Source organism: Hydra vulgaris, chromosome 12 (genome assembly GCF_038396675.1).
Source record: "Hydra vulgaris chromosome 12, alternate assembly HydraT2T_AEP".
Taxonomy (NCBI): Eukaryota; Metazoa; Cnidaria; class Hydrozoa; order Anthoathecata; family Hydridae; genus Hydra; species Hydra vulgaris.
The window spans coordinates 6,634,012-6,649,340 of record NC_088931.1 but is presented as its reverse complement, the minus strand read 5'-3'; the positions used below and the strand labels follow the sequence as shown (position 1 = coordinate 6,649,340).

Sequence of the window (15,329 nt, the reverse complement as noted above, 5' to 3'; positions counted from 1 at the left end):
TGATTTTACTTTTTCAGACACGTGTTGTTCCTGAGACAATATTAGTACTAATAAAATTTATTAATTCAAATGTTCCAGGAACACGAAGTGCATATAAATACATGTATATGTCTATAATAATTTTTAAAATTGTTTTTTTTAAATAAAGTGTATATTATAACTATATATTGTGTAATGTACATAATAGTTATCATTTTTGGATACAAAAAGCACTTTATTAAATTTAAATGAAAATTATCTTTATACACAGTGATGTGTATAAAGACACACACACACACACACACACACACACACACACACACACACACACACACACACACACACACACACACACACACACACACACACACACACACACACACACACGCAAATTTGGTTTCACAGTCTAATATTTAGTTTATTGTGTTTATTTCCTCACTTTTAGTTTCATATTATTTATTTTGATTATTTATCTCTATTTTTCATCTAATGTTGTTACATACTTTTCAAAAAGACGAACAATTTGGGTAAAAAACCAAGTAAAACAGAGTTATTGTCAATTTTCCTAATGAAAGTTGTTATTCTTTGACTGCTATGCTACTGTGCATGTCTTACAGTGTGAAACCTTCAAAAGACTTTATAACACTATCAAAAAATATCAAAAATATTAAATAAAAAACATACAGAAAGAAAAACTAGTAGTTGAGTACTGTGATTTATCAATCATTAATTAGGCTGACTGCAAAAAATAAATACGTTCCAATTACTAATCAGTAGCAAAAGTTTGTGGTTATAATGGCTAAAGGAAAGAAAACAAAAAAACAAGATGATAACTGGTATTTTATTTTTATTTTAACTTGTCTTTAACAATTGGTTTAACTTTGTGTTGTATAGTTAAATTGATGCATAATAAAATGCACAATTAAATTTCATAATTTTCACATACTTTCATAAAAGGACCAGTTCAATTACATATTTCTAAATTTCTTCTTGTTCTAGATACATGGCATTAAATTATTATATATTATATAAGTTAATTAAATTCTAGAAAGTTATATATATCATTAGAAAGTACATTAATACAGTATTTTAAAGGTGAAAAAACTATCAAAATCGAACAAATCATCAAAAAGTTATAACGTTTTAAGTAGCATTTTAGATATATGGATTTGTTGAAGCTGTGATCAAAAATTTAGTTTTTTTCGACTTATATAAAACAAATTGTCATAACTTTCTTAATACTTATATATAGATGTAAGAGTGGGCTACATATGTAAATTTTTTTACATTTTAGCCGCCAGGCATATGAAGGATACTAGAGAGGCACCAAACCACCATATTTGCTGCATAAAAATATTTATTTTTCCATAAAATTGATATTTTTTGATTAAATTTTTTGTTTTTATATACAAAATTATAATTTTTTTTTTTTTTCCAGACCACCAGTAAATATGAAAGATCAAGTTCAATACTGAGTAAACATGACATTAAAATTTTTGCCACCAGGGGTTACCGTAACCACAAAAAAAATACTTGTTTTTTATCGCTTCAAAATTTTAATGTTTTGAAGTTAATAAAGATGTTTATCTAAATAAAAAGCATTGCATTATATTTGCCTTAAGAAATTTTACTAAATACTTTTATTTTAATTGCCTAAATGTTTTATTTCAATTGCCCAAGTGGGCCAGAGTTGAGCAAAGCCCCTCAAAACCAACTATTATGTTGGAGTAATTTCTTTTTGTAAATGTAATCTAGAGACCCCCAGCACTCTAAAACTGATATAATTTTTTCCCTTGTATGATTTTTGAACTCAGTATATAAATTTTACCATAAAAATGGCAATATTTTTTCAAACATTGGTGAAAATGTAAAAAATCATATAAAAATGAAATATGAGGCCAACAAGACAATTTTACCGCATTATATTTCGGTTTATATTAGTCTATTGACATCACATATTGAAATAAGAAAAAGAAATATGAAAATTTAATTGTCATGCTTGCAATTTTTTAAAGTGTTTTTGAATAAAACCCATTAAAAAGTTCAAAATTTTTTTAAAATTCACAAGCAAAAAACACCGCACATGTGATCTTTAAATTACACTCATATATAAATAAAAATTTACAACCAAATTTTCTGAGCTCAGCTGAGCCTAGTAAGTGCTAGGCTTTTTATTATAAATAATATCCAATCGTAGATTTTGCTTTAAAAAATTAAAGAAGGCGCATGAAAAATGGTTTTAATCATTTAAATCTTGTTAGAATTTTTTTTAAATAGCACTTTTATTATTATTGTAAAAAGTTATGGAGTTTTTTATGAAGGAGAATAGAAACAAATAAATATTTAGAGGCAAGTTGATAAAATATTTTATTGTATTTTTCTCAAGTAGACTTATATTTATAAATAAATTTTAAGTTTCATAATATTATTTCTCAGTGTTCAAAAATTATGACCACATAAAGTTTGTAACCCTCTCAAATGGGGGGAGGGGGGGGGTCTAAATTTTTTATGATTATAATTTTTGAACGCTGAGAGATAATACTATGAAACTTAAAATTTTTTGATGAGTATAAGTATAGTTAAGAATAGTACTAAAAACATTTTATCAACTTGTTGCCCTTATGCTTGTGGTGAGGGGGAGGGATGAAATTTTGGGGCTTATTTGTTTCCAGCCTCCAATCTTCATTATTTGACATAAGTATAAACATGCAAATGTTTGGAGTTTGCACCATATCTGGAATTTAACTATCTGAAACACCAAAAAATGCTGGATCCATCACTGAAGTAAATATTTATTATTTGTATTTAGGTATGTAAAAAGTTTTTATTTATGTAAAAAGTTTAGTTTAGTAAAGAGATATTAGTTTTTACAAGAAAAAAAGATTTTTATTTTCTTTTTGTGTTGAAAACTACATCATCTAGTACTTTTAGATTTAATGTTGTCTTAATAACTTTTCTAAAGTATTGATTTCATCTAGAAAATTGATCTTTAAATGCGTTAAATGTGTTTTGTTCATTTAAATAATGCCCATAAAATGGGAAAGCAGTAATTTATTTGTGAAAAATAGTCATTTCATACACCCTAATATTAATGTTTCAGACTAAAACAACAGAGAGCACTACACAATCAAATTCTCCAGGCCTCAAACAAACTATGATGTTATGATGAAAATGCTTTGCAGTTGCGCTGCTAAGGTGTCCAGAATTAGGAGGAGTCAGGGAAAAGTCAAAGACTCCAATCAACCTGAGGAGGGGCTCTTGATATACTAATGTATGAAAAAAATTATGTTAATAAAGTTCAATTTTATTGAAAGTTATTTGTTTATATTCACAATATCAAAGAAATAAAGTATATAAATAAAAATCACGAAAATGTCTTGACAACCCATGACCACACCTACATGTGCAATCATAACCACTCCTGGAGACCAAATATGTCCAGTTTCAAATTCTCTGACTGCAATTACCTATAATTTGACATACAGCATATCCCATTTAATTAAAAAACATTGGGACATCTTAGAACCACCCTTGATCACCACTAAAATGACCATTTGAGCAGTCATGGCTACTTCAAAAGCCTGAATATCCTCGTATTTTAATTCCCTGACCACAATTACCTATATTTAGACATAAAACATGTCTCATCTAACTAAAAACCATCAAGACAACCCATGACCACCCTTGACATCCCCACAGAATAACCACTTGTGTTGTCATGACCACTCCAAAATTGAGGTGGAGCCCTAAAATGATATCCTTGACCCCAAAAACCTTTATAAACATGTATCATATATCTATATTTAACCTATAAATAGTTTTGCCATTTTTAGACAATTCTGGCCCACTGCAATGCAATAGCAGCACCCTTTTTTAAATGTGTTTTAAGTTTTTAAATAAAAGATATAAGAATATAAGTTATTTTGTTCTACTATTTGTCAATTTTTTATATTAATTACTTACATTAGTATTTGATAAGTGCAGTCATAGTGAGCAATTCTTCAAAATGAAATTTTTTTTTAGTACACATGTCATATTACCAACAAATTTTTATTAATAATCAGTAAAACAATTTTCAAATTTTATTTTATATAACCTTTAACAATCATGTACCAAAAAACATGCCAATGATGTTCTGCTGTCTGAAAATAACTTGCAAAGTCATATGAATAAGGAAATAAAATAAAATATTTGGTGTGCACTTCTTTATAAATCATAAGTTCAAACACATCTGGTCTGATAATTCACATGAAAACTATCCATTATATAATTATGAAAATATGAAAGTTGATTAAACATATGTTGTAGGTGTTCCAAAAAAGCAAGGAAAGCAGAGAAACTCTTTTAACATGAAGACTTAACTTAGTTTCTGAAAAAAGGTTCACTAAGGGTCATGTCTTTAAACACCCTTATTTAATCTGATCCAACAAGTTTGTTCAAACACGAGTTTCCTAATGCTGTAAAGTTAAGCCTCAAAATTATTAAATTAAAAAAAAAAAAAAGCTTAAACTAAAATGAACCAGAGAATATGGTAGAGCACTGTCTACGAAGCATTAACAAAAATTAGATCAGTGCTGTTAAAATATTAAAGAAGATTGCACTTATGCAATGGTTTATACTTAATGGTTAATTACTTGTCAGTAAAAGATTCAATTCTTCTCATTTTGCTTTTGTGCCCAATAAAAAACACGCTAATAAGCAAACGTCTTTGTACTAGTCAACCATCAAAATTTCTTAAATGCATCTGTCTCAGATTATCCAAAATAGTTGCTATATTCACATTGTCTGCAATGTGAGTATAGCATTAATGGCTTCCAGAATGGTGGACACGTTTTATAATGAATTTTATAAATAAATTAAAAAAAAAAAAATGAAAAGGTTTAATTGAAGTTTTTAAGAAAAACATATAAAATAAAATTGAGGAGGGTCAAGAAAAGAAGAAGAAAAAGACAAGAAACATAAACTAGAAATTGAAAACCAAATTAAATCAAATAACCAAGAGAAAAAAAGAGAAAAGAAACAAGACAACTAAAAACTAAAGTTAAAAGAATAAAACATTTGAAAATGGAAAATAGTTAAAAAGAACTGAAATAAAATATAAAAGTTTTATTAATTTTTATGTATTATGTTTTTATGCATTGTTTATATTGTTGTGTATTTAAGTGTATTGTTTATGTTGTGTATTTTTGTTAATTGTTTGTATTTGTCATTTTGTATTTTATATATATATATATTTTTAAGTTTGTTTAATGTTAGTATGACATTTTTAAAGTTGTATATATTTTTATTATATATATTCAATTTATATTATACTTATTTTTAATCTTTTTTGTTATTGTTATTTGTGTTATAATTATTGTTATCATTTGAATTATTATTTTGAATTTTTATTTTCTTTTTTCTATTTTCTTGTCTTCTATTTAAATAATTGTTTTATGTCATTGTTAGTTGTTATGTTTTTTCAGTTTTTAAATGTTTGTAACTGTCTAACCTTGTTTACAAGCCTTCCTAGTAAGCGTGTGCGGTAGGGTGTTTCATATTTTATCAATTTTCGAAATTGAACTCGCGAATCGATTTATAAATTGACTATTTGTATAAAAATAAGTTTGAGCAAAAAAAAAAAAAAAAAATTTAATTTTTAGGGTCCCCGCCAGTTCGATTTTGGGCCAAAAATGATGGGTGTTTTAAAGGCCTGGCGGGGACCTTAAAATTTGTTGGATTGAATATTAATCACATAAATGGAGCATGTTGAAAAAATTAAGAAATTAGTCTACAGAATCTTTTAAAATTGGTGAAAAATCCAAATTTTCCATCTTAAAAATCTATTTTATCACTCAATCGCGTATAAAAAACATTTTTGATTTTCTAATAAACTGTTTCCAGACGCGGAAAAATCAATAACCTAGATTTTTTTAATAATAGTGTCAAATGAGGTATATACAGGGCTAAAAAAAAATTTCTTTTATCCTTCGAGGTAACCTAACCCTTACGCTAACCTTAATAGCCTAATAACAATTGTTTATTTTAGTTATTTTTATAATAAAAAAGACTTAATGAACTTACTGCAACATTGTTAAAAGTGGTATTGTTGTTATTAGTTTTATTGCCTCAAGATTAGAAAGTATATGGTAGCTTTTCAACTTTAAATGATTTTCTTGGTATTGTTGCAAAGTTTTTTTTGGTTTTGTAAAAAATAAAAAATAAAAAAGAATGATATGTTTAAGTATAATTAAATAAAAAATACATATTTACAAATCAATATTACATCATTAAATAAAAGTCATCATTTAAAAACTATATTATCTATTTTGCAATTGCTTGATATGCTAATTGCAAATCTTCTTTAGTCTTTGCCTTGTTAAGGTTTTCTCTCCTTTGGTGAATAGCTAGCAGTAAGTCCTGACGATCGTCTTCATTGTGAACGTTATTTACAAAGTCTGATACAACTTTAATAGATCTTTCAGAAACTTCGTTAACCACTGCAAGGTTGGAAACAAACTGGGAAAAAATCTTAAACTGTTCAATATACTCCCATAGTGGTGCCGGGCTGTTTAACCAAAGTTTATCATTTAGCTTAGTAAGGTTTAACAAACTAAATATGAACCAAGAGTTTTCTCCCACTAGTTGGGCAATACTTGGTGGTTTTTCTAGGTTAAAGTTAAGAGTTTTTAACAAATTTAATTTTTCGGAATGCCGAAAAAATTCAGGAACTGGTTTCGAAAAGACCATTTTTGCAACTTCTTCTCTCTCTGCAACAGAAATACCTTGGTCTAGAAGAGCCAGCGGATTTAAAGTTTCATCAAGGTACCATAAATGTGGTTCCATTGAAACCATTGTGGCATCAATTCCATTTAAAATTGTTTCAGAATTCTGAACATATTGTTCTACGTAACCTCTATATTTTGTCATTTGCCAATAGGCTTTTATATCTTGGTAAGGTGCAGCGTAAGGTAAAGAGGTTTTTAAAAACCAGACGGTATAAAAGATTGAGATAAACTCAGCAGTAGACTGCACTTTGATCGTCTGTCAATTCATAAGACAGTTGCAAACTCAATATCCGAATCTTGAGATAATAAATAGCTTTGGACATAAAACGTGCATGAGACACGCACCCTGGAGCTTGAATTTTAAAATCTTATTCAGGGCATAAGTACATTAGGGTTAGTTTCAATAACTCCTTGTAGTCTCCTCTGGGAAAAGTGTTTTTTTTTAGAGCAATCTCGCAATATTTTACAGCATCGAGTTTATGGATTTCTAAGAAAGTAGTAGCAATAGATTGAGTGTCATATTTTACAAACTTTGAAGAGTCAATGCTACTTTTAATGTCATTCCAGTTTAATTGGAACCGTTTAAACATTAGGTTTTCTGGAGATTTAGTTTTTCCACTGCACTGTCTTTCACAGAAGTGTTTTAGATGTAACTCATAAACATGCCTCCTGCAAGCCAGCTCTAGTAGAATTGAGTTTTGTTTATGACTAAACCTGACATTTGTACCAGAAAGTCTTCCTGTATTTGTAGCTGTTGTATCAAAACATAAACCTTTCACGTCATCACATATTCCATACTCATCCAGTATTTTAACTAAAGCATCGTATTGAGCTTGTCCAGTACCACGATCAATTGCTGGAATGCCAAGGAGCTTCATTTTACCATCAATATTTACCGAGACTGCAAATCGATCTCTTTTTGATTTTATACCTTCTGTGATGTCTTCGATAATTTTTCCATCAAAATGTGCTATTATGGGAAAAGTAGCTTTAGCGGTAGCAATTTTTACATTTTTCTTATATTGTTCAGCATTTTCCCGAATAGATTTTTTTTGAGCTCGCCAAATAGTTGAATGAGACACTGAAAAATCAGCCACATTTCTGCCTGAACTTACGATTAAATCCGTACATACATGCGCTAGATCTCTTGATGAAATATTTTTTGAGACTGATGTCATGGCAATATCTTTAACAAAACCTTTCCTTAACTCTTGTTTTGCGTTACTTGGGCCGGGTTGCGATAAATCAAAAGAAATATCTGATTCTGTACTCACGTCACTGATATCTGAGAGAAGCTCTAGATCTGTAGTTGATTCGTCTATTTGGGGTAACTGTTTAATATTACAACTTTTTAAAGGCTTCTTATCTTTATTTACCGTTTTTATCTCATGTCTTTGCTCCCCAAAGTCATTAGACGACTGGACTTTTGGTCTTTTAAAAATTGGATATCAACATAGTATGAAAGTTTATCAAGGCTCGTTTTTTTTAAGATTTCCTTAATATTATCTTTACCAATCCAAAATACCTGCGCCCCCTTCTTTTTGAATTCTTCCCTAGATTTCTCTGCTGCTTTAGAGTCTTTATTCTTACTTTTCTTTAATGTCTCCCAACTATCGATTAAACGAGTAATATTATTCCTGAAAAAATTAAGATAATACATTAAATAAAATAGAAATATTAACTTTAAGATGCACCTTATATTTTGCATTATTAAGCTATAATCCACACGTAATAACAACTAAAAAAATTAGTTGCAGTGGTACTAGAAAAAAACCTTAATCATCTACTAGCTTATTAAGTTCGAATGATTATACAAATTTATAATAACTATTTTATTATAAATTGAAATTATAAAACTTACCTTATAGATTTATCCGTTAATAATCCATCTTTATAACCTCCGTCTAACCATGGTTTTTTTACTGCAAAAAGAATACAGTTGTCAGGGCAATTGACAAGTCCGGAGCACTTTGCGAATTTATCGGGCCCATCAGTACAACCAATAAACCTTTTGGATGGAGTTAACTTGTTACTAGATCTTTTAAACTGAAAGTTAAGAATTAATTCTTTATTTGTTGCAAAAGTTATCTGAGTTAAGTTTTCTATCAGGCTTTCTTCTTCAAATAAATAAGCTCTAGCTTTTAGTCTCGTAATTTTAGCCATTTTGAATATTATTTAAAAAAATATTAAAGCACTTATTATTAGTAACGCAAATTTAGTTTAAATACTTTGTCTTCGCATTGGAAAGTAGTTGTTAAATTTTAAATTATTATTTAAGTACCTTGGTATATACATTTTCTAAAAATATTTTCTGATCAAATTTCCGGATTTTCAATTTATTGCTCTCTAATGTTTATTAAGTAGGGGCCATTAAGGTTAGTGTCCGGGGCATGTTACTCCATGGATCCAATTATTATTTTTTTTAGACTTCATTTAACACTAATAAAAAAACTATTCAAATTATAGTTTTTTCCGGGTTTGGAAACAGTTTATTAGGGTATAAAAAAAGTTTTTTATACGCCACCGAGTAATAAAATAGGTTTTTGTGAAAGAAAATTTGGATTTTTCACCAATTTCAAAATATTATGTAGACTAATTTCTTTATTTTTTCGACATGCTCCTTTTATGTGATAAACATTCAATCCAACATATAACATTTAAAAAAAAAAAAGATAAATTTAGATAAATTTTAAGGTCCCCGCCAGGCGTTTAAAACACCCGACAATTTTGGCCCAAAATCGAACTGGCGGGGACCCTAAAAATTAAATTTTTTAAATTTTTTTTTGCTCAAACTTATTTTTATACAAATAGTCAATTTATAAATCGATTCGCAAGTTCGATTTCAAAAATTGATAAAATATGAAACCATGTTTAAAATAAATTATCTAGACACACTGACCACAGCAGTTGGCATCTTTTAGCTTTTAAAGAGTTTCATTAATTTGCGGCAAAAAGTTAAAATTATCTTCTGAGAAAAAAACAACAAAATATCACATTTTAATTAAATTGATTAAAAAAATTAATTGATTATAAAAAAAAAAATTTAAAAAAAAAATTTTTATATAAATTTTTTTATACAACTTTTGTATTCTTTTTTTAGGGTGGTTGTTTCTAGCTGCCAAATCTAATGCAATTTTATGAAAAAAAACATAATTTATAACAATTTTACAACAATTGAAAGTTTTATAATGCAATTTAGTCACTATTTTTATCAGTCCGTATATTAAGAAACTAATTCGCCATATACTCTGGAACTATGAGAAATTTAGTTAATTTTTTTTCTTATGTTTATTCGTCTTTTTGCTTTTAAAAATGTTTTAGTTATATTTGATGTTTATTAAATTATATTTATTATATTTGATGTTGTTTTTAATATAAATGTTAAATCTGATGATTAATTACAACATTAGTTCCATTTGTAAAAGTGTTTAATAAAATTCTAGCAGACCCCAATATTGTAATTTCGTTTTGAATGATGTTTTTATGCTTTGCGCAAAGTTTACAACATATTTTTACAACAGTGTTCACATTAACTTTAATAAATTCTTGACCAATTTCTAATGATTATGTTATAGGGTTAGTACTCATTTCTTTTATATCACATCTAATTCTAATCTGATTTTTTCTTTTCAAAGCTCCACTTTTATTATGTTGCAACAAATTGATAGTGAAGCTCTGTTTGAAAAAATATATTTAAGAAAAAAAAAAAAGTCTCAAATTTAAATACCATGACTGTTGAAGATTTTCTTGAAGTCTAACTTTTTAGATAAGATTTGAAATTTATAAAACTGGGAATAATGGAGCTTAGCATCAGATGCAGGTGGAAACCATGGAGTAAAATGAGGCTTGACTTGGAACCGGCAAGTAGGAATAAAAGTTTCCATACCTGACTGGATCCAGGTTGTTAAATAGAAGGCACAATTATCATTCTAAAGAGAAAAGACATCAACCCAAGGTTGATGTCTTTTCTCTCTAGAATTAACACTAGTTACTACTACCGCACTATTAACTACTACCGTAAAGTCAGCTTTACGGTAATAGTTAGTAGTGCGATGAAAGGGTGACTCCAAAGTAGAAGTAGAAGATGAAAGATTTATAGAGATTATTGCATGGCTTGAACCACTTAGTGGAGAACAAGAAGAAACTGAACACAAACTAGGGTCAGGTACAAGATAAAAATCAAGTAGTAAAGGTAAGTGAGTAAGAGATTGAGAAATGCAAAAGTTATGAGCTTTAGTGTCAGCAGGGTCATTTGACTAAAATTTTGGTAATAAAGATCAGTAAATTAACAATGCACTAACCCTCAAGCAATACCTGACCACAGTTATAGTTTTTGTTGCGACAACTTGCCTACAGCTTCAACTCTTCTAGTGTGTATTTAAAATTCTAAGAAGCAGTGGGCAAGTTGTCACAACAAAAACTATACCCGTGGTCAGGCATAGCAATATATATATATTATATATATATATATATTATATATATATATATATATTATATATATATATTATATAAATTAGTAAAAAACACTTATCTAACTTTTATCTTCAACTTGAAGTTTCACCATTGCTGGATCATCAGGAAGAGTGTTTTTTACTAATTTATTATTGCTCTGTTCTTTAAGAACATTGAGCACTCTATTTGTAAAATACACTAACATAATTTACATATATATTATATATATATATATATATATATATATTTATATATATTTATATATATATGTATATATATATTTATATATATATATATATATATATATATATATATATATATATATATATATATATATATATATATATATATATATATATATATATATATATATATATTAAAAATGCACAAATTCATTATGAAATTAAAAAAACGTGGTTTTTAAGCGTGTTAGCGTTGAGGCTTAATACGCAGCAATTAGAAATTTGTTAGATGCTTTTGATCTCATACAGTTCATTCACTTCACGCCCTGGCTGTTTAAAAGAGGTTTTTACAAGATTAGCTATGTTTCCTGGCCTACCATTATTCTTGTTAACCTCCTGCCATTTACGAACTTCATAATCGTAACTTACTACGTAACTGTAACTTCTGTAACCGTAGCCATAAAGAAAACTGTTATAAACTATTTATATCATAAAACCATAAAAGGTTAAAAAATAGTAAGGTAAAGATAAAACTACTTCACTTTAAAATACCTTTTTGCAAAAACAAAATGTATACATTTTTAATTTTAAGATTATTTACATTTAGACTTTTGAGAAGTGCAGAGATGATTGTGAACTTATGGGAAAAAATCAGACCAATAAGTGAAAATTAACAAATATGGAGCTGTTTCACCCGCCTTGAATTTCATGAAATTCAAGTTGTATTTCTCTAAAATCAAGCAGGTTTTATTCTGTGTAATAAAATACTCAAAGAGATTAATAAAACTCCTTGAATTTTGAAAGCATAGTGTCTTTTGAGTATTTTTCATGTTTAAAAGATTGTATGTGGTTGGCATGTTTTTTCCATTCACCCCTCGGTTAAACCGAAATACTGTTTATCAGGATTTTTTTTGTGAAGAAACAATTCATTTGTAAACATCATTTTTTGATAAGCATTTTATATTTATTAAGCAATAAATTTTTATTTTGTTCCAATTATTAGTATTTTTCTCTCTCAAAATTTTTAGGGTTGAGCTAAAATTTAAAAAAAAAATGCAAAAAATGAAATAGAAATATAACTTGGTTCAATCCCCCATACAGCAAAAATGTTATAACGAAAACAGGAAAAACTTTTTAAAAATAACTAAACAAATATTTCTCTCTAATAAATTGCCCAAAATTTTCAATAGAAATACTATTAAAGTAAGTTACAGCCACAGCGTTACATTAGTTAGTTAAAAAGAATTTTTAAGCAGCAAAAACAAATTAGTTTGAATTTATTTCCTACACCAAACTGACATGCAATCATTTCACTCCAATCAAAATTTTACTCTTTAAAAATCACACCACGAATCTCGTAAACTCTACTTTGGTAAATTCCAGTTTTAAATTTTTTATCAGAACCAAATAAAATTTAAACTTCAAAAACTGCTTGTGTAAATAAAGGACCTGTTTTTAAAATTTTAATACAAAATTTTCTTTTTATTGTAAGAAATTGATGCAAAAAGGTATTGTCTGATGCTAAGTTCAGTTCTTGATTATTAAATCTTGTATTTACCACAAAAGATAAGATCTACTGGTTTTTGGACAATATTTAAATGTTATTAACAAAGGCAAGTCTATGTATGAGAGATTCCATCTCTCATATTTAAGTCTGATCTTTTTACCATTGCCAAAGATCAAGCAGAACTATTTGGAAAGATCTTTCCCACTAATTCATCTTTCGAATCTAATAACTACACTCTTCCTATCATCCCTGGCTAACAGGTTAATCTTTTAAATCACTCTTTTGTTACAAATTATTTCTCACCTAAACTCATTTACAACTTGTAGTTCAGATTATGTTCCTGTCACAATCTTCTAAAAACATTCTCCAGAACTCTAATAAATTCTATCTAAGCTATTTAACAAGTGGTTTTGTAAATCTTAGTTTCTTGCCTGCTGGAAATATTTAAAGACTCGAGATTGTTGTCTCCTAACTATTACTATTATAGCCCTATTATTATTGTTATTAGCAAGGTCTTTAAGTTTTTAATTAATATTTATAAAAAAAAAATTATTTTATCTTGAGTCTAATGAGTTTCTTACAATCACTGTGGATTTCTCCACTTGTACTGCTACTGACTTGTATATATTGTGTATATTGTATTATAATAGTTGCATTGTGCGTTAGGTGTAAATGGTGAAGCAAGGGCTATTTTCTAAACATTAAAGCCATTGTTGTCCTTTCAGTATCTGGAAGAGTTCTTGGACTAAGAGGTCTCTCAAACAATCTAAAATGAAAAAGTTAAAGGGGAGGATGAGAGATCATTATACAAGGGGCACCATTGGAATTGTTGACATCTTGAGAGTTGTGACAACAGCTTTCATATGATGAAACAGTAACTACTAGAGCTATATTTTGACAAAAAAATAATTATATAATTTGATATGATTAGACCTGCGAGGGGTCTAATTTTTTTTATTTTATTGACAAAGTAGTTTATTAATTTTTAAAAATTAGTTTTAAAAAATAAGTTTTAAAATATGTTATTCATTGTGTCTGTCGGTAAGTAATATCATTTTGTAAACTACAATCTGTAATATACAATTTCGCTTTGCCAGCATATACATTGTGTAGTTTTTCTAGCTAAATAAAACAAATTATAAATTACAAATCATATAGCTCTGGATATTTATCCATGCAAGTTTTGAATGAATTCAAGCTTTTACTTTTGATGATAAAATCTGGTAATTTGTTCCACATTTTTTCATTCTTTACTTCATTAAACAAAACTATTGAAAACCAAATTGATACTAAAAATAAAGCATATTTTTTCTATCAGCAAATATGGGGTAACAGAATACAGCACTTAAATACCCCTTAAACTGTAGAATAGTACTCCATTGTGTCATAAACAATTCTAAAAATCATTTCTTTCAATGTTTACAGTCGATTTTCAAGAGATTTATGTAAATATAATATAATAAAAAGCTCTAGTAGTTTGAAAACTACAAGTGAAATTAATAGTAATTAATTTCGCTTTGCCAGCATATACATTGTGTAGTTTTTCTAGCTAAATAAAACAAATTATAAATTACAAATCATATAGCTCTGGATATTTATCCATGCAAGTTTTGAATGAATTCAAGCTTTTACTTTTGATGATAAAATCTGGTAATTTGTTCCACATTGATAAGACTATTAGTTAAGAATTGATGACAAAGATTGCAGTTTTTAACAAATTCTCTTCTGATTTTAAAATTATAGTCACTTGTTTTAGGCTGATACGAGGCAAAAATATCATTATCTATTTCTATATTATTTATTTTTTAAAATAATTTGTACATTTGAATTGAGTCTTTTTTAAGCAAGTATTTAGTTTGATAACTTTGTTTCGAGTCTGGGGTTTCTATTTAGTGGAATAACGTTAAACCTTTTTAAGTGCAATATTATCACTTTTAAGGTATAGGCACCATGCTTGTATTGAAAATTCAAAATGAGGTCTTATAAATGTTACATATAGTATCTTAAAAATTTTTTTATTGAAGTAATGAAATTTTTTTTCAACATTCCAAGCATTGAATAAGCTTTTAATGTACAATTGATTATGTGACTTTTCCATTTGAGATTTGATGATATTAAAATTCTAAGATCTTTTTTGGTATCAGAGACTGCTATTATTTTGTCACCTATTTTTATATAGTATCACCTATTAAATATAGTGGAAGTTATTTATTCTTAAATGCACAATACAACATTTTTCACTATTAAACTGTAATTGCCAGATCTCTGATCAGTTGGAGACTTGGTTAATTTCATTCTGAAGCAATTGACAATTCTCAGAATTAGCTACTTTCCTGATTGACTTAGTGTCATCTACAAAGAACTTAGAGTATTCTAAAATCTCGGGTAAATTGCTAATATATAAAATGAATAAGATTGGAGAAATTACCAATCCTTGGGGAA

The 15,329-nt window shown here is 27.7% G+C and overlaps 1 protein-coding gene across 1 annotated transcript in view; it reads left to right on the top strand.

Moving 5' to 3' along the window:
* Window positions 1-382: 382 nt before the first annotated feature.
* Window positions 383-15,329, top strand: part of LOC100198796 (eukaryotic translation initiation factor 5B) — a 78,464-nt gene continuing 63,517 nt past the window's right edge. The window contains exon 1 of the mRNA XM_065811371.1: window positions 383-815. Within this exon, the coding sequence (XP_065667443.1) occupies window positions 775-815 (41 nt within the window). The 5' untranslated portion in view covers window positions 383-774. The remainder of the gene's footprint in view (window positions 816-15,329) is intronic.